The 22904-nt window shown below is 46.4% G+C and overlaps 1 protein-coding gene across 8 annotated transcripts in view; it reads right to left on the bottom strand.

The window, feature by feature from the left end:
* SLC12A7 (solute carrier family 12 member 7) overlaps nt 1-22904 on the bottom strand; it is a 745935-nt gene that overhangs the window by 416273 nt on the left and 306758 nt on the right. For 7 of the 8 annotated variants that reach the window (XM_073587687.1, XM_073587689.1, XM_073587686.1 and 4 more), the window contains one exon: nt 48-178. The exons of the other annotated variant lie outside the window; for it this stretch is intronic. In XM_073587687.1, coding sequence (XP_073443788.1) covers nt 48-178 — 131 coding nt within the window. The remainder of the gene's footprint in view (nt 1-47; nt 179-22904) is intronic. 8 annotated transcript variants of the gene reach the window in all.

Raw genomic sequence — 22904 nt, 5'->3', positions numbered from 1 at the left:
TATTGAAAAATACAGAAGCTATAAAATAGATTAGAAATAAAGCTCACCAACAGAATTTCTATTGTACCAAGAATGTACATTGCTCCAGCGAAAGTTGTACCCAAGTAGAAGCAAAGACCCACAGCACCTCCAAATTCTGGACCTAGAGACCTTGATATCATGTAGTATGATCCACCAGCTGTTAAATTTAAGAATTAAATAAACCAAAACATAAAATAGATATTTAAGTTGCATTAGTATTTCTTATTATTTGCTCAAGTGTAATATATTCTAGTTACTAAAGTGCTTGTCTGGGACTTTAGCATGATAAACTATGATAAGGATAGTAGATAAATATCAGATCAGTGGGGGGTTGACAAATGGCAAACCCACTACTCAGTTGGAGTTTGGGCCATAGAAAGCTCACAGTGTAGAAAGCCTGTACAACACATCTCCTTACATAACAAGGTGTCCATTGCCTGGTATTGTAGCTCAGATAACACATTACCTTTGTTATGGTAAATATTTACCGTATTTTTCGGACTATAAGATGCACCCAAATTTTCAGAGGGAAAATAGGGGAAAAAAATTAATGCGTCAAATGGGAGTCCATCTTACAGTCCCAAAATCAGCTTACCGAGGTGGGAGGGCGGATTGGAAGCGCTGGTAGAGCGGGGTTACAGAGGATATTCAGTGGTCCGGTGATGTAATGACTCCATCCCAGAATGGTGCAGCAGGATCGGCAGTGCTTGATGGCACAGGGGCTCCGCCAACATTTTGTGAAAGCACCTGCACCATCCATTGCTGCAATGCAGTGATCTCCAAGAAATCCCATTCCAGGCTGGTGCGGCAGGTTTGGCGGTGCTTGGTGGAGCGGGGACTCAGCCGACATTTTGTAAAAGCCCGGAGCCCCCGCAAAATCCATTGCTGCTATGCAGTGGCCTCCAGGAAAATGGACGCTGGAGGTGGCATCTGCGCAGACCGAGATCTCGGCAGCGACGAAATCTCGTTGCCAAGATCTCAATCTGCGCATGTGCCGCCTCCGGTGGCCATTTTCCCCGGGGCAACTGAAGCGCAACAATGGAAGTGCAGGGGGCTTCGGGCTTTCACAAAACTTTGGCGGAGCCCCTGCAACACCAAACAATGCCAAATACTGCCGCATCAGGCTGGGATGGGAGTGAGATCATCAACCTGCAGCATCGGACCACCACAGAATCACTTGACTCCTGCTGCCGCCACACTACTGGTAAGTATATTCCAAGTATAAGATGCACCCCCATTTTCCCCAAAATTTTTGAGGAAAAAATTGCATCTTATAGTCTGAAAAATAAGGTATATATTTTGCTTTGATTATTATTTTAGTCAATTAACTCTACATATAAATATATACACACACACACATATATATACACTCACTGGCCACTTTATTAGGTACACCTGTCCAACTGTGTGTTAAGACTTAATTTCTAATCAGCCAATCACATGGCGGCAACTCAGTGCATTTAGGCATGTAGACATGGTCAAGACAATCTCCTGCAGTTCAAACCGAGCATCAGTATGGGGAAGAAAGGTGATTTGAGTGCCTTTGAACGTGGCATGATTGTTGGTGCCAGAAGGGCTGGTCTGAGAATTTCAGAAACTGCTGATCTACTGGGATTTTCACGCACAACCATCTCTAGGGTTTACAGAGAATGGTCCGAAAAAGAAAAAAAATCCAGTGAGCGGCAGTTCTGTGGCCGGAAATGCCATGCTGATGCCAGAGGTCAGAGGAGAATGGGCAGACTGGTTCGAGCTGATAGAAAGGCAACAGTGACTCAAATTGCCACCCGTTACAACCAAGGTAGGCAGAAGAGCATCTCTGAACGCACAGTGCGTCGAACTTTGAGGCAGATGGGCTACAGCAGCAGAAGACCACACTGGGTACCACTCCTCTCAGCTAAGAACAGGAAACTGAGGCTACAATTTGCACAAGCTCATCGAAATTGGACAGTAGAAGATTGGAAAAACGTTGCCTGGTCTGATGAGTCTCGATTTCTGCTGCGACATTCGGATGGTAGGGTCAGAATTTGGCGTAAACAACATGAAAGCATGGATCCATCCTGCCTTGTATCAACGGTTCAGGCTGGTGGTGGTGGTGTCATGGTGTGGGGAATTTTTTCTGGGCACTCTTTGGGCCCCTTGGTACCAATTGAGCATCGTTGCAACGCCACAGCCTACCTGAGTATTGTTGCTGACCATGTCCATCCCTTTATGACCACAATGTACCCAACATCTGATGGCTACTTTCAGCAGGATAATGCGCCATGTCATAAAGCTCGAATCATCTCAGATTGGTTTCTTGAACATGACAATGAGTTTACTGTACTCAAATGGCCTCCTCAGTCACCAGATCTCAATCCAATAGAGCATCTTTGGGATGTGGTGGAACGGGAGATTCGCATCAGGGATGTGCAGCCGACAAATCTGCGCCAACTGTGTGATGCCATCATGTCAATATGGTCCAAAATCTCTGAGGAATGCTTCCAGCACCTTGTTGAATCTCTGCCACGAAGAATTGAGGCAGTTCTGAAGGCAAAAGGGGGTCCAACCCCTTACTAGCATGGTGTACCTAATAAAGTGGCCAGTGAGTGTATATATATATATATATATATATATATATATATACACACACACACACACACATACATATAATTCTGTATTTTAGTATTAGCTTTATAAGTGTTATTCCTAAAATTAATAATAGGGTGTTATCTTTTATACAGAGGTTTCTGTGTGTTAGACATTTTTTAGTCTCAAAGTTTAGTAAACTGGTTAGAACCAGTGAGAAAGGAATTTTGACAGAATCCATAATTTACAATCTTCTCTCTTAGGTATGTTTCACATTTCCGTTTCTTGACGGAAGGCCAAATCCGCCAGAGCTGTTAAAAACGGATCCGCTGCCATTGTGGGCCAAACAGTCATCACGGGATCCGCTGGAGTCGGCATGTGGGTGAAATTTAAAGGAACTGCGGTCCAGAAAGAGGAGAGAGAGAGAAAGAGAGAAAGAGAGAGAGATATTTTTTTTTCGGCGCTCCCAGAACGGTATTTAGGGTCAATATGCTCGGCAGGGGAAATCTGCTGGGCATGTGCACTATAAAATAGCGGACCGTCGCTGCAAAAAAAGTTGCATTATCAGTCTCTTCCGCCCGGGAGACGCTAACATTTTCACGGATCCGTAAAAAAAACCGGATCTGACGGACGAACATCGTCAAAACCCGCCGCTAATGCAAGTCTATGGGGGAAAAAATGGATCCGCCAAAAAATGGGCGGATCCGTTTTTTTCTAAAAGTGGCGGATTTTGACTGATGTCAAAAAACTGAAGTGTGAAACAGGCCTTAGGTAATGTGCAAGAAGCCCTTCCCACTTTTGTTATCTCTGTGGTTGCAATAATGGGCATCTGAGAACCAGACAAGAATTGTACACTGACACAACTGGCTGTGTGTATTTTCTTGCCTCTGATGCATTGTATTTATTTTATTTCATTTTAATTTGAACCAATAACGGCAGATTGGAGATTGCTTGTATCTAAACCGAAATTAGCTCTCCTTGGAAGGGGCTCCTACAACACTTTGAATGGGAGCTGATCTGTAGTTCCGGTAAACAGCGTGTGCCAGCTCCATTTCCTGTCAACTTCCATTAACTATGGATCCAGGCATCAGCTAATTGGATGGGGTACCAGGTGTTGTAAAATCATTGATTCTGAAACAACTCCTTTAACCCCTTAACCCCTAAGGTTGGTTTGCACATTAATGACCGGGCCAATTTTTACAATTCTGACCACTGTCCCTTTATGAGGTAATAACTCTGGAACGCTTCCATGGATCCCGGTGATTCTGACACTGTTTTCTCGGGACATATTGTACTTCATATTAGTGGTAAAATTTCATTGATATAACTTGCGTTTGTGAAAAAAATGGAAATTTGGTGAAAATTTTGCAATTTTCAAACTTTGAATTTTTATGCCCTTAAATCAGAGATATGGCACACAAAAAACTTAGTAAGTAACATTTCCCACATGTTTACTTTACATCAGCACAAATTGGGACCAAATTGTTTTTTTGTTAAGAAGTTATAAGGGTTAAAATTTGACCAGCGATTTCTCATTTTTACAACACCATTTTATTTTTAGGGACCACATCACATTTGAAGTCACTTTGAGGGGTCTATATGATAGAAAATACCCAAAAGTGACACCATTCTAAAAACTGCACCCCTTAAGGTGCTCAAAACCACATTCAAGAAGTTTATTAACCCTTGAGGTGCTTCACAGGAGTTTTTTTAATTAAATGAACATTAACATTTAACTTTTTTCACAAAAAAAATTACTTCAGGTCCATTTTTTTTTATTTTACCAAGGGTAACAGGAGAAATTGGACTGCAAAAGTTATTGTGCAATTTGTCCTGAGTACACTGATACCTGATATGTGGGGGGGAACCACTGTTTCGCCGTATGGCAGAGCTCAGAAGGGAAGGAGCACCATTTGACTTTTTCAACGCAAAATTGGCTGAAATTCAGATTGGACACCATGTCACATTTGGAGAGCCCCTGATGTGCCACAAACCCCCAACAAATGACACCATTTTGGAAACTAGACCCCCCAAGGAACTTATCTATATGTGTGGTGAGAACTTTGAACCCCCAAGGGCTTCACAGAAGTTTACAACGTACAGCCATACAATTAAAAAATCATTTTTTCCACAAAAATGATCTTTTCACCTCCATTTATTTTCCCAAGGGTAACAGGACCCCAAAAGTTATTGTGCAATTTGTCCTGAGTACGCGGATACCCCATATGTGGGAGTAAAAGACTATTTGGGCGCATGGCAGAGCTCAGAAGGGAAGCAGCGCCATTTGACTTTTTTGGCTGGAATTGAGATTGGACGCCATGTCGCATTTGGAAAGCCCCTGATGTGCCAAAACAGTGGAAACCCCCCAATTCTAACTCCAACCCAAACTCCAACACACCCCTAACCCTAATTTCAGCCCTAACTTTAATGGGAAAATGGAAATAAATACATTTTTTTTTTTATTTTATTACTTTTCCCTAACTAAGGGGGTGATAAAGGGGGGTTTGATTTGCTATTTATGGCGGGTTTTTATGTTTGGCAACTGTCATACGCTAAAAGACGCTTTTTATTGTAAAAATAGTTTTTGCATCACCACAGTTTGAGAGCTATAATTTTTCCATATTTTGACCCACTGAGTCATGTGAGGTCGTATTTTATGCGGGACGAGTTGACATTTTTATTGGTACCATTTTCGGGCACGTGAAAGTTTTTGATCGCTTTTTATTCCCATTTTTGGGACGCAGAATGAACAGAAACCAGCATTTCATGAATTTCTTTTGGGGGGTTCGTTTACACCGTTCCGCATGTGGTAAAACTGATAAAGCGGTTTTATTCTTCGCGTCAGTACGATTACAGCGATACCTCATTTATGTTGTTTTTTTATGGTTTGGAGCTTTTATGCAATGAAAACAATTTTATATAAAAAATAATTATTCTTGCATCGCTTTAGTCTGCGAGCTATAACTTTTTTATATTTTGGCTGATGACGCTGTGTGGCAGCTCATTTTTTGCAGGACAAGATGACGTTTTCAGCAGTACCATGGTTATTTATATACGTCTTTTGATCGCGCGTTATTGCACTTTTTGTTTGGTGGTATGATGATAAAGCATTGTTTTTTGCTTTTTTATTTTTTTCCAAAAAAATGAATTTATTAGGGATTATTATTTTTTTTCCTTGTGCCTGCTTTGATAAAGAGATTTTATTCTTCAGGTCAGTACGATTACAGCGATACCTCATTCATGTCTTTTTTTATGTTTTGGCGCTTTTATGAGGAAGCCGTCTCCCTGCAGGCCCCCGAAGGCGCCCGCGGCCATACTGGATCCGGGGGCCTGCAGGGAAGGAGACTGTCATGTCGGACGCTGTTCACACCACAGCATCCGGCAGGCAGAGGTAGTTCCACCTCCAGCCACTATAGCCTCAGTGGCGCCGGCCTGATCTTCAGGCTCTCGGGGGTTAATCCTGCTGGAGACCAGGTTGGATGGTTAGTCACGCCCACGGTCTTTAAATAGTCATGCTGGCCTATGGGCGTCGCCGATTATAGCTTGTGTTTCATACCAAGTGGTTCCGGTCTGGAGTGGAGGTGTTCAAGAGAGAGAGATTCATATCTGGTGTCGTATGATCCGTCGTTATCCTTTCTCCTTCCCATATTTGTGTTTAGTTGTGCCCTGTTCACATTACTGTTTATTCCTGTGTGTGTGCGGCGCAGTGCAGTTTAAGTTCTCCCTGTCTGTCATTATTTGTGTGGGAGCTTTGGTGGTGACTTCTCACTGGGTGGAGGGTGGAGGGTTAAGTGCAGGGCTGAGCAGGAGATAAGGAAAGGTCGGAGGCTCAGGCATTTGCACCTTCAGCAAAAACCCTGGGTTGAGGGTCAGACAGGGTTTCCCCTAGTAAAGGGACACCACAGGGGCCCCGGGTATTTCAGCCTTAGTTGAACTAAGCCCCCGTGACATTATAATCGGCCCACATTTTTTCAGGAGTCCATGGATCCATTAGATTCCATAACCCGCCAGTTGGCGGCGCTGTCCATACAGGTCTCCGAGTTGAATGGGGCAGTTCAGCAGCAGGGCCTGGTAGTAGCAAAGGTGCAAACGGCATCTGCAGGTATCGGTGCAGAGCCGAAGTTTCCGCTGCCAGAACAATTTTCAGGCGATCGCAGCAAATTTGTCATATTTCGGGAGGCCTGCAAATTATACTTCCGCATGCGGCCAATATCCTCAGGTAATGAGGCCCAGCGAGTAGGGCTGGTGTTGTCATTACTGAGTGGTGACCCCCAAGCATGGGCATTTTCCTTACCACCTGACTCTGCTACATTTCATTCGGTCGATAATGTTTTTTCTGCCCTCGGGCTCATTTACGATGACCCTGACCGACTGGCTCTAGCGGAATCTAAAATCCGCGCCCTCCGCCAGGGGGAGCGCTTGGCAGAAGACTATTGTTCGGAATTTCGCCGCTGGGCTGTAGACACACAGTGGAATGACCCAGCACTGCGGAGCCAGTTTATTCATGGGGTATCAGGGAGGGTGAAACAAGCCCTCCTGATGTATGAGACTCCGGCATCATTGGAGTCTGCCATGAGTTTGGTGATACGTATTGATCGCCGTTTTCGTCAGGGGGCACAGGAGACGCTACCTCTGGGGGAAAACAGAGGTGCAGGTGTGGTTGAAGTAGATGAGTCCCCTGAACCTATGCAGATTGCTGGCGTGGCACTGGTTCAGCCTCGCGCTCCGGGAGTCCGGAAGTCCGGAGCATGTTTCTACTGTGGTAAAGGAGGTCATTATGTTAACGTTTGCCCGGTACTACCTAAGAGGGTCACACCGGCGGAAAACTGTTAAGCTCAGAGGGTATGGAGGAGACCCAACTGAGCGTATGCATATCCTCCATGATGGTATCTCAATGTATGCTCCCTGCCAAGGTTATTGTCGCCGGCAGAGAGCTACCTATATCAGTGTTTGTGGATAGCGGTTCCGCCACCAATCTCATAGATGAGGAGTTTGCACACACCGCCGGGTTTAAGATTGAAAAACTTCCTCACCCCATACAGGTGGTGACCATTAATGCTGTTCCCCTCCCTCAAGGGGAGATTACTGAGTTTGTGGCAGAGGTGAAACTCCACATTGGGGTCCTACATTCTGAGTCGGTTACATGTAGGGTCCTCCGTAATCTCCCAGCTCAAATGGTCCTGGGTTTTCCATGGCTGTCCAGGCACAACCCGGTAATTGATTGGAAAACTCAGGACATAGTACAATGGAGTGGTTTCTGCCAAGACAATTGCTTGGCCACATGTGTGTCCGCCGAGACGCCCAGCCTGCCGGAGGCTTTGCAGGATTTCGCGGATGTTTTCTCTGAGAAGGGTTGCTCAGAACTGCCTCCACATAGAGCCTATGACTGTACTATTAGGTTAAAACCCGGGGCCAAATTACCTAAGGCCAGGATGTTTAATATTTCTGGTCCTGAGAGACAAGCTCTGAAAGACTACATCGCGGAGAGTCTGAGCAAAGGTCACATCCGGCCTTCGTCCTCTCCTGTAGCCGCGGGGTTTTTCTTCATTAAGAAGAAAGATGGGGGGTTACGCCCGTGTCTGGATTTCCGAGAGTTAAACCAGATTACTATCCGTGATCCCTACCCAATGCCGTTGATCCCGGATTTGTTCAACCAGGTAGCGGGGGCAAAATGGTTTTCCAAGCTGGACCTCAGGGGGGCGTATAACCTCATAAGGGTCCGTCAGGGGGATGAGTGGAAGACGGCTTTTAACACTCCTGAGGGTCATTTTGAGAGTCTGGTTATGCCGTTTGGGTTGACCACCGCGCCTGCCGTTTTCCAACATTTTATTAATGATGTCTTTGCTCATGTCCTGGGGAGATTTGTGATTGTATACCTGGATGATATCCTCATTTATTCTAGCGATCGGGACACTCATTTGCAGCATGTTAGGCAGGTGTTACAGTTGCTCCGGGAGAACCAGCTCTATGCTAAGCTGGAAAAATGTTTATTTTTTGTCCAGGAGTTGCCCTTTTTGGGATATATTGTGTCCGCAGCTGGTTTTAAAATGGACACCGCTAAGGTGCAAGCGGTGTTGCAATGGGAGAGGCCGGAGAGTCTGAAAGCACTCCAGCGGTTCCTTGGGTTTGCGAATTATTATAGGAAATTTATAAAACACTTTTCGACTGTCGCCAAACCGCTCACGGACATGACAAAAAAGGGTGCCGATCTGGCGAAATGGCCTGAGGTGGCTATACGTGCATTTGAGCGTCTGAAGAATAGTTTTGCTTCAGCCCCCATTCTGGTGCAACCAGACGTGTCTAAACCTTTTGTGGTAGAGGTTGATGCGTCGGAGGTGGGAGTGGGGGCAGTACTGTCTCAAGGCTCGTCCTTGAGCGAGATGCATCCATGCGCCTACTTCTCCAAGAAGTTGTCGCCGGCCGAACGGAATTATGATATCGGCAACAGGGAGTTGTTGGCCATCAAACTGGCTTTTGAGGAATGGCGACACTTCTTGGAGGGGGCGGCTCACCAGGTCACAGTTATCACCGACCATAAGAATCTGCTCTACCTGGAGTCGGCCAAGCGTCTGTCTCCTAGGCAGGCTCGCTGGGCATTGTTTTTTACTCGTTTCAATTTTCTTGTGACGTACCGTCCCGGGGCTAAAAACACCAAGGCGGATGCTTTGTCTAGGTGTTTTCCGGGGGGAGAACCTCGGGAAGAGCCGGTACCCATCCTCCAGAAAGGGGTAGTGGTCTCGGCTCTCACGACTGAGGTAGAGGCGGAGATTGCCGAGGCCCAAGAGGAGGTACCACCAGGACTTCCCGCCAACAAATCATTTGTACCCCTGCATCTTCGGCCTAAGGTGTTGAAGGAACACCACGATTCGGTACTGGCTGGTCACCCAGGGGTGAAGGGCACCTTAGAGCTGGTATCGCGTCGTTTCTGGTGGCCCAAAATCCGGCAGGACGTGGTCTCGTACGTGGCAGCTTGCATCACGTGCGCTAGGGCTAAGTCACCCCGAACCCGTCCTGCTGGCACGCTACAGCCTCTGGGGGTACCCAATAGGCCATGGACAGAAATCTCCATGGATTTTATCACTGACTTGCCAGCCTCGGCAGGGAACACGGTCATCCTGGTGGTGGTTGACCGTTTTTCAAAGATGGCGCATTTTGTGGCGTTGTCCTCTTTGCCCAATGCTAAGACGTTGGCTCAGGTATTTGTAAAGGAGGTGGTCAGACTCCACGGAGTACCGTCTGACATAGTATCTGATAGGGGTACGCAATTTGTGGCGAGGTTTTGGAAAGCTTTTTGCTCAAGGTTGGGGATCAAGTTGTCACATTCATCGGCGTTTCATCCACAGTCTAATGGACAAACTGAGCGCATGAACCAAAATCTAGAACAGTATTTACGATGCTTTGTGTCTGACAACCAGGAGGAGTGGTCTACTTTCCTTCCTCTGGCCGAATTCGCATTAAATAATCACCGCCAAGAGTCATCAGGAGAGTCTCCATTCTTTTGTGTGTACGGTCAACATCCTCAGTTTTGTACCTTACGTCAGGGTGACTCCGGGGGTGTCCCGGAGGAGGATCAGCTAGGAGCCCAATTGTCATCAGTCTGGAGGCGGGTGAAACAGCGTTTGTTGAGCATGAGTGCCAGGTACAAACGGGTGGCTGACAGTAGACGCGTGCCAGGTCCGGACCTGTGTGTGGGTGAATGGGTGTGGTTAGCTACGAAGAACATAAAACTCAAAATCCCTTCTTTAAAACTGGGTCCAAGGTTTATTGGGCCTTTTAGGATTTCTGCCATCATTAACCCAGTAGCTTATCGGTTGGAACTTCCCGCGGTGTACAAGATACACAACGTGTTTCACAGGGCTTTATTGAAAAAGGTGGTAGGCTTGGTGGACACGACGCCGATGCCACCTCCAGTCATGGTGGATGGCGAGTTAGAGTTCGAGGTCGCCAAGGTAGTGGACTCTCGAGTAGTACGCCGTACTCTTCAGTATTTGGTGCACTGGCGGGGGTATGGTCCAGAGGAGAGGTCTTGGGTTCCAGCCTCAGACATACATGCGGATCGGCTGGTCAGTTCTTTTCACCGTCGTCATCCGGACAAGCCGGGTCCTATGAGTCTTGAGGGCCCTGGGGTCCCTCGTAGAAGACGGGGTACTGTCATGTCGGACGCTGTTCACACCACAGCATCCGGCAGGCAGAGGTAGTTCCACCTCCAGCCACTATAGCCTCAGTGGCGCCGGCCTGATCTTCAGGCTCTCGGGGGTTAATCCTGCTGGAGACCAGGTTGGATGGTTAGTCACGCCCACGGTCTTTAAATAGTCATGCTGGCCTATGGGCGTCGCCGATTATAGCTTGTGTTTCATACCAAGTGGTTCCGGTCTGGAGTGGAGGTGTTCAAGAGAGAGAGATTCATATCTGGTGTCGTATGATCCGTCGTTATCCTTTCTCCTTCCCATATTTGTGTTTAGTTGTGCCCTGTTCACATTACTGTTTATTCCTGTGTGTGTGCGGCGCAGTGCAGTTTAAGTTCTCCCTGTCTGTCATTATTTGTGTGGGAGCTTTGGTGGTGACTTCTCACTGGGTGGAGGGTGGAGGGTTAAGTGCAGGGCTGAGCAGGAGATAAGGAAAGGTCGGAGGCTCAGGCATTTGCACCTTCAGCAAAAACCCTGGGTTGAGGGTCAGACAGGGTTTCCCCTAGTAAAGGGACACCACAGGGGCCCCGGGTATTTCAGCCTTAGTTGAACTAAGCCCCCGTGACAGAGACTCTCTGAGCAGCGCAGCACATCGCGCTGCTCGAGGCGGCTCAGGGAAGCACGGAGGGACCTCCCCCCTTCCTGCCGATGCTTCCCTAATCCCCCGGTGCACAGCGATCATGTTTAATCTCAGTGTGCCAGGGGTTAACGTGCCGGGGGTGGTCCATGACCGCCCTGTCAGCTGTGATAATCAGCTGACACCCGGCCGCGTTCAGCGGCGCTCTCCCGGGAGGAGCCGTTGATCGCGATGACATACTATCCCGTCCCCGGTCATAGGTGCCCGGGTACCGTGGACAGCCTAGTACGTCAGATGTCAGAAAGAGGTTAAAACTTACTGACATTGCTTCTGCTATATCAGATTTCGCAAAGAGTTGCATTTGCAAAGGGGTTACCACTGATGAGACAACCGTTTAACCCCTTCACGCCATGGCCTTTTCCCTTGTTTTCCTCCCCTTCTTCCAAGAGTCATAACTTTTTTATTTTTATCTCAATATGAAGGCTTGTTTTTTTATGGGATAAGTTGTACTTGTGAATGACACCACTCGTTTTATCATGTAATGCACTGAAAATTGGAAATAAAAATCCAAGTGCAAAAAGTGTAATTTCACAACTGTTTTGGGGGTTTTTAATTTAACATGTTCACTATACAGTAAAACTGACCTGGCAATATGATTCCCCAGGTCAGTACAAGTATGCAGATCTAATATATAAAGCTCAAGTGTGTGTGTGTATGTATGTATGTCCGGGATTGGCATCCGCACCGTCGCAGCTACAGCCACAAAATTTGGCACAGTCACACGTCTGGACCCCAAGAGTGTCCTAGGCTATGTTGTGAGGCGAAATTTTAACCCCGCGCGTTCCAATTCACCAAACAATTTTGCCCCTATCTACGGTACATAATGGGGAAAAAGTGTGTGTGTATCAAGCCCTGCCCCTCATTATGATGTCATAATGGTTGCCATGGCGACGCTGATGTCATCATAGGTTGCAAGCCCCGCCGCTCATTATGATGTCATAATGGTTGACTATGGGATGGAGGATGTGTGATGGGTATATGGGCACTGGACTATGGGATGGAGGATATGTATGATGGGTATATGGACACGGGACTATGGGATGGAGGATGTGTGATGGGTATATGGGCAATGGACTATGGGATGGAGGATATGTATGACGGGTATATGGGCACGGGACTATGGGATGGCGGATATGTATGATGGGTATATGGGCATGGGACTATGGGATGGAGGATGTGTGATGGGTATATGGGCACTCGACTATGGGATGGCGAATATGTATGATGGATATATGGGCATGGGACTATGGGATGGAGGATGTGTGATGGGTATATGTGCATGGGATTATGGGATGGAGGATGTGTGATGGGTATATGGGCACTCGACTATGGGATGGAGGATATGTATGATGGGCACAGGCTTATGGGATCGTGGATATGTATGATGGGTATATGGGCACAGGACTATGGGATGGAGGATAATTATAATTTGCTATAACTAACCACAGTTAGTTATTATGCCCGGGCAGCGCCGGGCTCTTCAGCTAGTTCCAAATATAAATTAAGTAGAATGTCCAGCTCAACAGCGTAGTGAAAAGCAGAGTTTTTTATTCACTACAAACACATTCCATAGAGAGGATAAAACATCAGCACGACACATTACACATGGTCGGATTGACGCGTTTATGTAGACCAAGAAATTGATTAAGGGAGCTTGGTCTCCAGAAACACGTCGATCCGTCCATGTGTAATGTGTCATGCTGATGTTTTATCCTTTCTATGGAATTTGTTTGTAGTGAATAAAAAACTCTGCTTTTCACTACGCTGTTGAGCTGGACATTCTACTTCATTTGGATTTCCCACGCCCTGACACAGCAGGTCCGTGCTCCAGGCTTTACCAAGATGCACAAGCGGTGAGCTGGAAACTTTTTTTTCTCAGATTCCAAATATGCATCATTTTTTTTTTTTTTAGTAGTGAAATAACATTCAGAAATTCGTAAAAAGAAAAAAAAAAAAAAGAACATTTCTTTTGTTGCCATTTTCTGACTCCAGTAACACTTAAAATTTTTGGGATATGGGGCTGTGTGAGAGCTTATTTTTTCATGCTGAGATGACGTTTTTACGGATACCATTTTGGGGTAGATGTGATGTTTTGATCACATCTGTTTGCATTTTATTACAATATTGCGGTGACCAAAAAAAATTTAATTCTGGCATTTTATTTTTTTTTTATTACGCTATTTACCGAACACATTAATTTATTTTATATTTTGATAGATTGGACTTTTACTATCGCAGCGCTACCAAATATTTGTATTTTTTAATTTTAACTCCGTCAGGACATATGATTTAGATTTACGTCATATGTTATGCTCTTGACTTTGATGTAGGCTCAAACACTGAGCCCGCATCTTTCCTCGCACATGATGACTGATTTAATAACTCATCATGTGCCTTTAATAGCTGCGGGTGAAGTAGTGCTATATCACTAATGTAATCTGTCCTAACTGAATGCAGATTCCACTCACGAACTGAAAATTTTGAAAATGATCAATGAGTCCAGTAGGAGAAAGAAACAGATTTCTCTAATAAGATACATGTACAAAGTTTCTAATTGTCAAGTTTATTATTGATTTAGGAACCAAAAAGTAAAGAGGCAATTACTCTTTAAGCCATTCATTAAAAAATGGCCAATTTCAGTTTACGCCTTTTTCCTCCCCTACTTCCAAGACTCATAACCAGACAGAATCCAGTATTCTGTCCACAAAGACATATGAGAGCTTGTTTATTGTGGGACAAGTTGTAGATATGAATGACATTATTCACTTCCCCGTATAACATTCTGGAAAACAATAATATTAAGTGCGGTGAAATTGAGAAAAAAGATGCAATTCTGATGTTTTTTGGGGATTGTCTTTTTTTTAATTTAGTGGTTAAAAAAAATTGGTGATAAAAAAAAAAAAATTCTTTGAGTCAGCATTTTCCAAAACCCATAATATTTTAATTCTTCATCAATGGAGATGTGCGAGTGCTTATTTCTCTAGTCACTTTCCACGACAGCCATATCGGAGGATGTCTCCCCGCCCTAATGGGGACAGGAAACACACGAGGTTAAATAACCCTCCCCTTCCTGCCATGTCCAGTGTTTTTCCTGTCCCCTATGGAGCATGAAGAGGTCCGGATAGTGCTGCTGTGGCCGGCGACCGGAGGCACCATTTCATTAACCTGTATGCCAGGCAGCCAACGGTCGGGGGGCTCTGCTCTAATCCTAAAAGGGCTGCTCCCGTCTCCGCTTCTGCTGGTACTCGGGACCATTGCCCGCCCCTCATGCGCTCCCTCAGTGGGGTAAAGCGGGGCGGTGATGTGCGGCCGGGGTCCTCCTTGGAGCTCCCCGACGTCCTCCTCCCCATGCAGCAGAGCCGCGCGCCCACTGGCAGTGACGTCGGGACCGGTTTGCCTCCCACCTGCGTTCCAGGCTGGAACGCACGCGTGGCCTGTAATTACCGGACCACTGGCGATCTAGCTCCCCATCAAAGCAGCTGGAGCACTGCGACCCTCGCAGCGGGGGTGATGGGCGTCACCCCACGGGGTGTGTGAACCAGCGATCCCACAGGGATGATGGATGGGACAGCTGCTGAGCAGCAGGAGAATAAGCTGTGGAGGAGGGGTGATTAGAATGACCCAAACCTGGGGAACGGGGGGAGGAGGAGCACAGAACACGATGGACCTAGGTTATTTAAATCCTGGTCTGGGTGCGTCCAGGTAAGGTCATTTTCTGCACAGGTGACTGTGACAGACTAACCATGGATGGTGACAAACCCTTACTGCCTGCTTCTGCGGAGCCCAGCATTCACCCTCCTACTGTAAGTTGCGGGGTGGGTCCCCCCTTTCTGTCCGGGTAGTCTGAGGTGACTTAGTATACCTTCTCTCTCTGTTTTAGGGAGACAAGGCCTCTGACCTTAAAAAGATTAAACCAAGCCGCAAGTGTGTGTGTGGTTCCAGACTTCCCTCTGGATATAGGAAGAAGCTTTGTCAGCCCTGCACGGACGAGGTATTACATGGCGAGGAGCCCTCCCTACTGGACAGTATAAAAACACTCATCAGACAGGAAGTCCAATCTTCTATGATGACTTTTTCCCAGACCCCAACACCACAGCCCCCTCCTGCTAGAAAAAGGAAAGCGGCACCTGTGGAATCTGACTCTGGTGAAATTGATACCTCTAACTCAGAGGATGCTTCTGATAATGAAGGTTCCACTTCCACCCTCAAAGCCAATAACAAGAAATACTAGTTCTCGTCCGAAAATATGGGAGAATTAGTTAGTATGGTGAAGGGCACTATGTGATTGGAAGAGGAGGAAGTGGAATACTCTATACAGGATGAGATGTTTGGGGGATTGAAGCCCAAAAGGGGTTTCCCATTCACAAAAATATCTGAAATTTGGTTATGCAGGAATGGGCCCTCCCCGAGAAGGGACTTAGTGTCCCCTCAGAACTAAGAAATCGGTTTCCCTTGGACGGAGATTGCTACTTATGGTAAGTCCTTAATGTGGACGTGCAGGTATCCAGGGTAACTAAAAAAAAACCGGCTCTTCCATTTGAGGATTTGTCTCAGCTCAAAGATCCCATGGATCGGAAGATAGAGAGTTTGCTTAGGAAATCCTGGGACGCCTCCACAACCCTGCTTAAGGCCAATATAGCCTTTACGTGTGTAGCCAGGTCCCTGTTGTGCTGGCTGCATACGCTGGAGGATCACCTCCAGGGAAGAAATCCCTGACTCTCTTCCCCTGTTACAATTAGCGACAGGGTTCCTAGTGGATGCCTCTGCTGAGTCCGTCCGGGTAGCAGTGAAATCTGCGGTCCTCTCCAGCTCAGCCAGGATAACACTGTGGCTGAAATCTTGGGGAGGAGACATTACGTCAAAACTCTGTGTGATTCCTTTCCAGGGAAATTATGTTTTTGGCCCAGCTCTGGACGATATCTCGGAGAAAGCCACTGATAAAAAGTCGCTTCCGGAACAAAAGAAACCTAGGAAACGATTTTTTCATCCCGTCCCCCCCCCCCCCGTGACCAGTCCTCCCAGAGAAAATTCAAGGGGAAGGGCAAAATGGGCCAGTGGAGTTATCTAAAAGGAGGTAAGGGCAGAAATATTCTTGCCCCCCAACAACAACAAAATACGACGGGCAAACAATGACGGTTCTCCGGTTGGGGGCTGAATTTCATAGATCAATGGCAATCCATAACCTCAAACCAATGGTTTCTTAGCACCATTCGCGATGGACTGAGACTGGAATTTAAGAGTCCTCCCCCTCAATGCCTGATAGTGACATCCCTGCAGGCGCACCTCCAAAAATCCTTGCTGTTAGATATACAGACACTTCTACAAGCAAGAGTGATCTCCCCAGTACCACAACAGGAGATCGGCAGAGGCCACTACTCTCGCCTGTTCGTAATAGTAAAACCGTCAGGAAAGAACAGAGTTATCATAAACTTAAAGGGAATCTGTCACCCCATTTTTCGACTAGGCATACTTTACCTGCCCTGTTGACTGCAGTGTGCAGGAGCCACGAAGGGAAGCAAAGAAGAGGACGTCACCGTTAGAAGATGGGAGGCGCCGGACCGGACCGCTACACCCATCGGACCAAAACCGGACCCAGGCCGCCCCTGGGTGAGTATAATATAACTCATTTTTCTTATCTTTCAGGTTACATTGGGGGGGATTATCTATAGCATTACAGAATGCTGTAGATAAGCCCCTGATGGCGGTGCCGGCAGCTGATACTCGAAAAATAGGATGACAGATTCCCTTTAAAATTCTTGAACCAAGTAGTAAAGTACAGTCGATTCAAGATGGAGTCAGTCAAGTCAGCAATCCCTCTCATAGGACAGAATTGGGTTATGGCCACAATAGACCTAAGGGACGTCTACTATCACGTCCCAATTCATCCAGACCGCAGGAAATTCCTCAGGTTTGATCTTCATTCGTCAGCAGGGGATTTGCATTGTCCCATAACTAGACGACCTTCTAATAGTGGCTCCATCCATAGCTCGCCTGAACCAAGACACAGAGAGGTCCCTGGAAATTTTACAGTCCTTGGGTTGGATCCCAAACTTGGAGAAATCAGACCTTCACCAAGGAAGAAGTTCTTAGGGATACTCCTGGACTCAGAAAAGAGAATGTCTTTTTTACCCAGGGAACGACAGCTCGACCTTGTTCAGAGGATCTCCAGGTTCAGGGATCAGAGAGCACCAACCCTGAGGTTCACTTACAGCATGCATCCAAGCTGTGTCCTGGGCTCAAGCCTATACTCGGATTCTTCAGTCCCATGTACTCCAGTGTTCAAAGAAGTGTCGGAACTCACTGACCAAGAGAACCCCCTGGTCATGAGAAGGCTTCTCTCCTATGGTGGCTGGACTACCAGAATCTCCAGCGGGGGATCAGCTTCCCCTAAAAATCCTCACCACAGACACCAGTCAGAGAGGCTGGGGTGCTATAGTGGAGAGATCACACTTCCAGGGGGTGTTGAAGGCAGCAACAACCCTTGTCCAAAATCATGTCTGCTCAGACAACGTAACTACAGTGGCCTACCGCCAACACCAAGGAGGCACAATATACTTCAATCTAAAATTAGTAGCTGCAAGAATTTTTTCCTGGGCAGAAAAACATCTGTTGTCCATATCAGCAGTACATCTGAGGGCATTGGACAATGCACAGGCGGACTTCCTCAGCAGGAAGGACGTTCATCCTGGGGAATGGTCCCTGGACCAAATAATATTTTTGTCTCTGGTGTCAAGGTGGGGAAATCCCAATGTGGACCTTTTTGCCAGCAGTCAAAACACGAAGGTGAAAACATTTTTTTCCCCTCAGTCCCACCGATGGAGCATGGCGAGCGGACACCCTCTCCCATCCTTGGCAGTTCAGTCTGGCTTATGCCTTCCCGATTCCCATGATAGCAAGAATACTATAGAAGATATGTTCAGAGCAGGTCACTACAATCCTGGTGGCTCCCATGTGGCCAGGGAGAAGCTGGTACGGAGCTCTGCAGAACATGGCTCAGGAAGGCCCAATACTGCTGCCCCAGAATGTCAACCTCCTTCACCAGGGTCCTCTGCTGCACCCAGACCCGCACAAGTTGAACCTTGCGACCTGGCTACTGAAGCCGTAATTCTGAAGGCTAAAGGCCTTTCCGAGAAAGTGATTCAAACTCTACAGAAAAGTAGGTAACCTATGATTAACGCCATTTACGGGAAGGTTTGGAAAACATTTTCGTCTTGGCGTTTCCCAGATACTCCAGATCCCTTTCAGCTTCTTCAAAACAGCTTAGATCTAGGACTCAAACCTAGTACACTGAAGGTACAGGTGTCAGCTCTTAGTTCATTTTACGATCAAGATCTGGTGGACCATCGATGGGTCAAACGCTTCATGACCTCAGCAACTAGAATCCTTCCTAAACTTCGTAGTCAAGTTCCCCCCTGGGACTTGAATCTTGTTCTTAAAGGTTTCTTTGACCAAGGTTCCATTTGAGCCTCTGTCATCCATGACTCTAAAGAACTTAAAACTGTGTTTTTGGTAGCAATTACTACCGTGAGGCGAGTTGGAGAATTACAGGCCCTGTCAATTCAAGAACCCTATTTGACTATCACGGAGGATAGTATCATCCTAAAGTTGGATCCCTCCTTTATGCCTAAAGTAATCTCGAACTTTCATAGATTCCAGGACATTGTTTTGCCTTCCTTCTGTCCAAATCCCTCCAATGCGAAGGAAGAAATCTTCCACACCCTCGATGTCCGTAGGATAGTTCTCTTCGACCTCCAGCAGACAGAGTTGGAGGGTTGACCAGAATTTATTCATTCAGATTTCCGGTCAGAATAAAGGCAAAAAGATGGCAAAGAATACGATTGCAAACTGGATCAGGCAAGCGATCAGCCTCACACATTCACCACATAACGTTCCACCTCCTACATCTCTGAAAGCCCATTCTACGCGTTCAATTTCAGCATCATAGGCAGAGAGAGGGGACGCATTTTCTGAGCAGATATGCAGATCCGCCACCTGGTCGTCTGTCCATATATTCACCACACACTATAGACTAAATTTCAACAGGTATTTAACATTCGGTAGACGAGTTCTGCAGGCTGTTGTCCCTCCCTAAGGAATTAGTTGTTGGTACTCCTCCGATATGGCTGTCGTGGAAGGTGACTAGAGAAAATAGAATTAGTCTTACCGGTAATTCGGTTTCTAGGAACCTTCCACGACAGCACTAATTTCCCTCCCTATCTATTAGTCTTATTGGATGATTGCTGCACTTTGGTGGTAACTGTACATGCTAGTGTGTCCAGAAAAACACTGGAGATGGCAGGGTTATTTAGCCTCTTGTGTGTTTCCTGTCCTCCATTAGGGCGGGGAGACATCCTCCGATATGGCTGTCGTGGAAAGTAAGACTAATTCTATTTTTTTGCAGGGCAAGACACCATTTTGGATAGATGAGACATTTTGAATGCTTCTTATTGCAAAGACCAATAAGCGATGTTAAGTGAATGTGTTGATTTTATATTTTGATAGATCATACTTATGGTCGTAGTGATACCACATACGTGTATTTTTTTATATTTTCTTTGGAGGAAGAAGTAAGGAGGGCGATTCATACATATTTTTTAAAAAATTTTAAAACTTACTGCACTTGAACCTTCAATAAATTCATTGCTTGTACTACAGTGGGGAAAAAAAAAGTATTTAGTCAGCCAATAATTGTGCAAGTTCTCCCACTTAAAAAGATGAGAGGCCTGTAGTTGACATCATAGGTAGACCACAACTATGAGAGTCAAAATGAAAAAACAAATCCAGAAAATCACCTTGTTTGGCAAGATTTATGTTGCAAATTATGGTGGAAAATAAGTATTTAGTCATTAATAGTGATGGGTGAACCCCCCGATGTTCGGGATCGGCGGGTTCGCCCGAGTTTTTTTGTAAAGTTTGAGTTTGGGGCCGGAGATGCTGCAAACTTGTGTCCGAACCCCTAGCTAAGACTTTACAGATATGTGATGGGGCGAGCGGGCGGTAAAAAAGCTGAAAATTAATAAACATTATAATTATACTTACCTGTCCAGCGACGCGTCCTCCCGTCCTTCAGAAAAAGCCGAAGACTGCCGAGTGCATTGAATACCGGCGGAGGTTAATGAGCAACCCCAGAAGCAGATGCAGCCGAGACAGCGGGTCGGGAGGACGCTTCGCTTGGCAGGTAAGCATAATTATGTTCATTATTAATTTTCTGCTTTTTTTATAGCCAGCCCTGGACCCGAATTGAACCCATGGAAAACTGTGTTCGGGACCGTGTGACTTCGGGTTCGCCAATCCCTAGTCATTAACAAAAGTTTATCTCAATATTTTGTTATATATCCTTTGTTGGCAATGACAGGTCAAACGTTTTCTGTAAGTCTTCACACGGTTGCCACACACTGTTGGTGGTACGTTGGCCTACTCCTCCATGCAGATCTCCTCTAGACCAGTGATGTTTTGGGCCTGTCACTGGGCAACACTGACTTTCCCTAAATCCCTCCAAAGGTTTTCTATGAGGTTGAGATCTGGAGAGTAGCTAGGCTACTCCAGGACCTTCATATGCTTTCTTACGAAGCCACTCTTTCGTTTCCCTGGCAGTGTGCTTGGGATCTTTATCATGCAGAAAAACCCATCCACTTTTATCTTCAATGCCCTTGCTGATGGAAGGAGGTTTGCACTCAAAATCTCATGATACATGGCCCTATTCATTCTTTCATGTACACGGATCAGTCGTCCTGGTCCTTTTTGCAGAGAATCACCTCCATGCTTCACAGTAGATATAGTGCTCTTTGGATGCAACTCAGCATTCTGTCTCCTCCAAACATGACAAGTTTTGTTTCTACCAAACAGTTCTACTATGGTTTCATCAAACCATATGACATTCTCCCAGTGCTCTTCTGGATAATCCAAATGCTCTCTAGAAAACTTCAGACGGGCCCGAACATGTACTGGCTTAAGCAGGATCTGAGTCACTGGTGGCGTACTTTGTTACTGATGGTAGCCTTTGTTACGGTGGTCCCAGCTTTATGCAAGTCATTCATTAGGTCCCCCCGTGTGGTTCTGTGATTTTTGCTCACCATTCTTGTGATCATTTTGACCCCACGGGGTGAGAGCTTGCATGGAGCCCCAGATTGAGGGATATTACCATTGGTCTTGTATGTCCTCCATTTTCTTATTGCTCCCACAGTTGATTTCATCACACCAAGCTGCTTGCCTATTGCAGATTCAGTCTTCTCAGGCTGGTGCAGGACTACAATTTTGTTTCTGGTGTCCTTCGACAGCTCTTTGGTCTTCACCATAGTGGAGTTTGGAGTGTGACTGTTTGAGGTTGTGGACAGGTGTCTTTTATACTGATAACAAGTTCAAACAGGTGCCATTACTACAATGGAGGACAGAGGAGCCTCTTAAAGATGAAGTTACAGATCTGTGAGAGACAGAAATCTTGCTGTCACGGTCACGTGTGTCTGGACGCAGCGAGTACCGCAAGGCGAACCGATACGACACACGTGACCCTGGATACACCGCCTCCAGTGGGGCGAATTTAAATATTAAACACGTGCAGCTGGATACACTGCCTCCAACTGGCGAATTTAGACATTACACGTATATACAAGTCTGGAAACCCCGCCTCCAGTAAGGCGAATTTAAACAATAAGGGAAACCTGGCAAATATTAACAATGGTGGGCCCTGCGATAGGGAATAGGGAAGTGGAGACCTCCTGAGCTCCCCTGAGCCAGTGTCCCTGCACTCCTAACGTTCCCTATGCCGATTCCGCACCGGGCGCGCAACAGGAACCTAAAAACCCTAGCTCGCCCTGACCTAAACCCTCCCTAGGGAATTGGTTGGTGCGGAAACTAATCCATCCACTGCACTAAAACACACATGAGGAAAGATGACAAAACAGGGGAAACACCACTTAGCTTTGCTCTGTTGCGTACGCTCCTAGCAACAGAGCCGACCACCTGCATGCATCTTCTCCTCCACCCGGATCCATCCATAACTGGATCCTTCACCATAGTACAGCCTTGGAGCAGAGTCCACCACCAATTGCAGAAGTCCAGTAACAGAGTCCAAAAAGATGAGTTCATCTCCTGCCCAAAAAGTCCAGCATGCTTGAGTCCAGCTCTCAGCAACCAAGTTCCGCATGCTGAGTGCAACTCTCTCCAAAGTCGCCACTCCACCAAGCCACGCAAGCACTTCCTGCCGACACCATAAACTGTGACTCCACCACGCCATGCCAGCCCTTCTTGCAGACCACATAGCTGCCACTCGTCCCCTCTGGCTGGGCTGCACAGGACTCATGTTCAGCTCCTTCCTCACCCAGGCTTACTTGCCAAATGAACACACAATATCACCAACAGTGATTGAAAACCTCTGACTCTCTTTTATAGAGCCTAACACCTGCTTTGTAATTAAGTGCACATTAAACCAAAGAAACTAAAGTGCACTACTGCTCACCACCACCGGGGCAACTCAGAATGAATGACACCACGTGTGA

Source organism: Dendrobates tinctorius, unplaced genomic scaffold, assembly GCF_039654945.1.
Source record: "Dendrobates tinctorius isolate UK_male_01 unplaced genomic scaffold, ASM3965494v1 ptg000102l, whole genome shotgun sequence".
NCBI lineage: Eukaryota > Metazoa > Chordata > Amphibia > Anura > Dendrobatidae > Dendrobates > Dendrobates tinctorius.
Note: the sequence above shows the minus strand (reverse complement) of the source record. Positions and strands in the feature narration are given on the sequence as shown.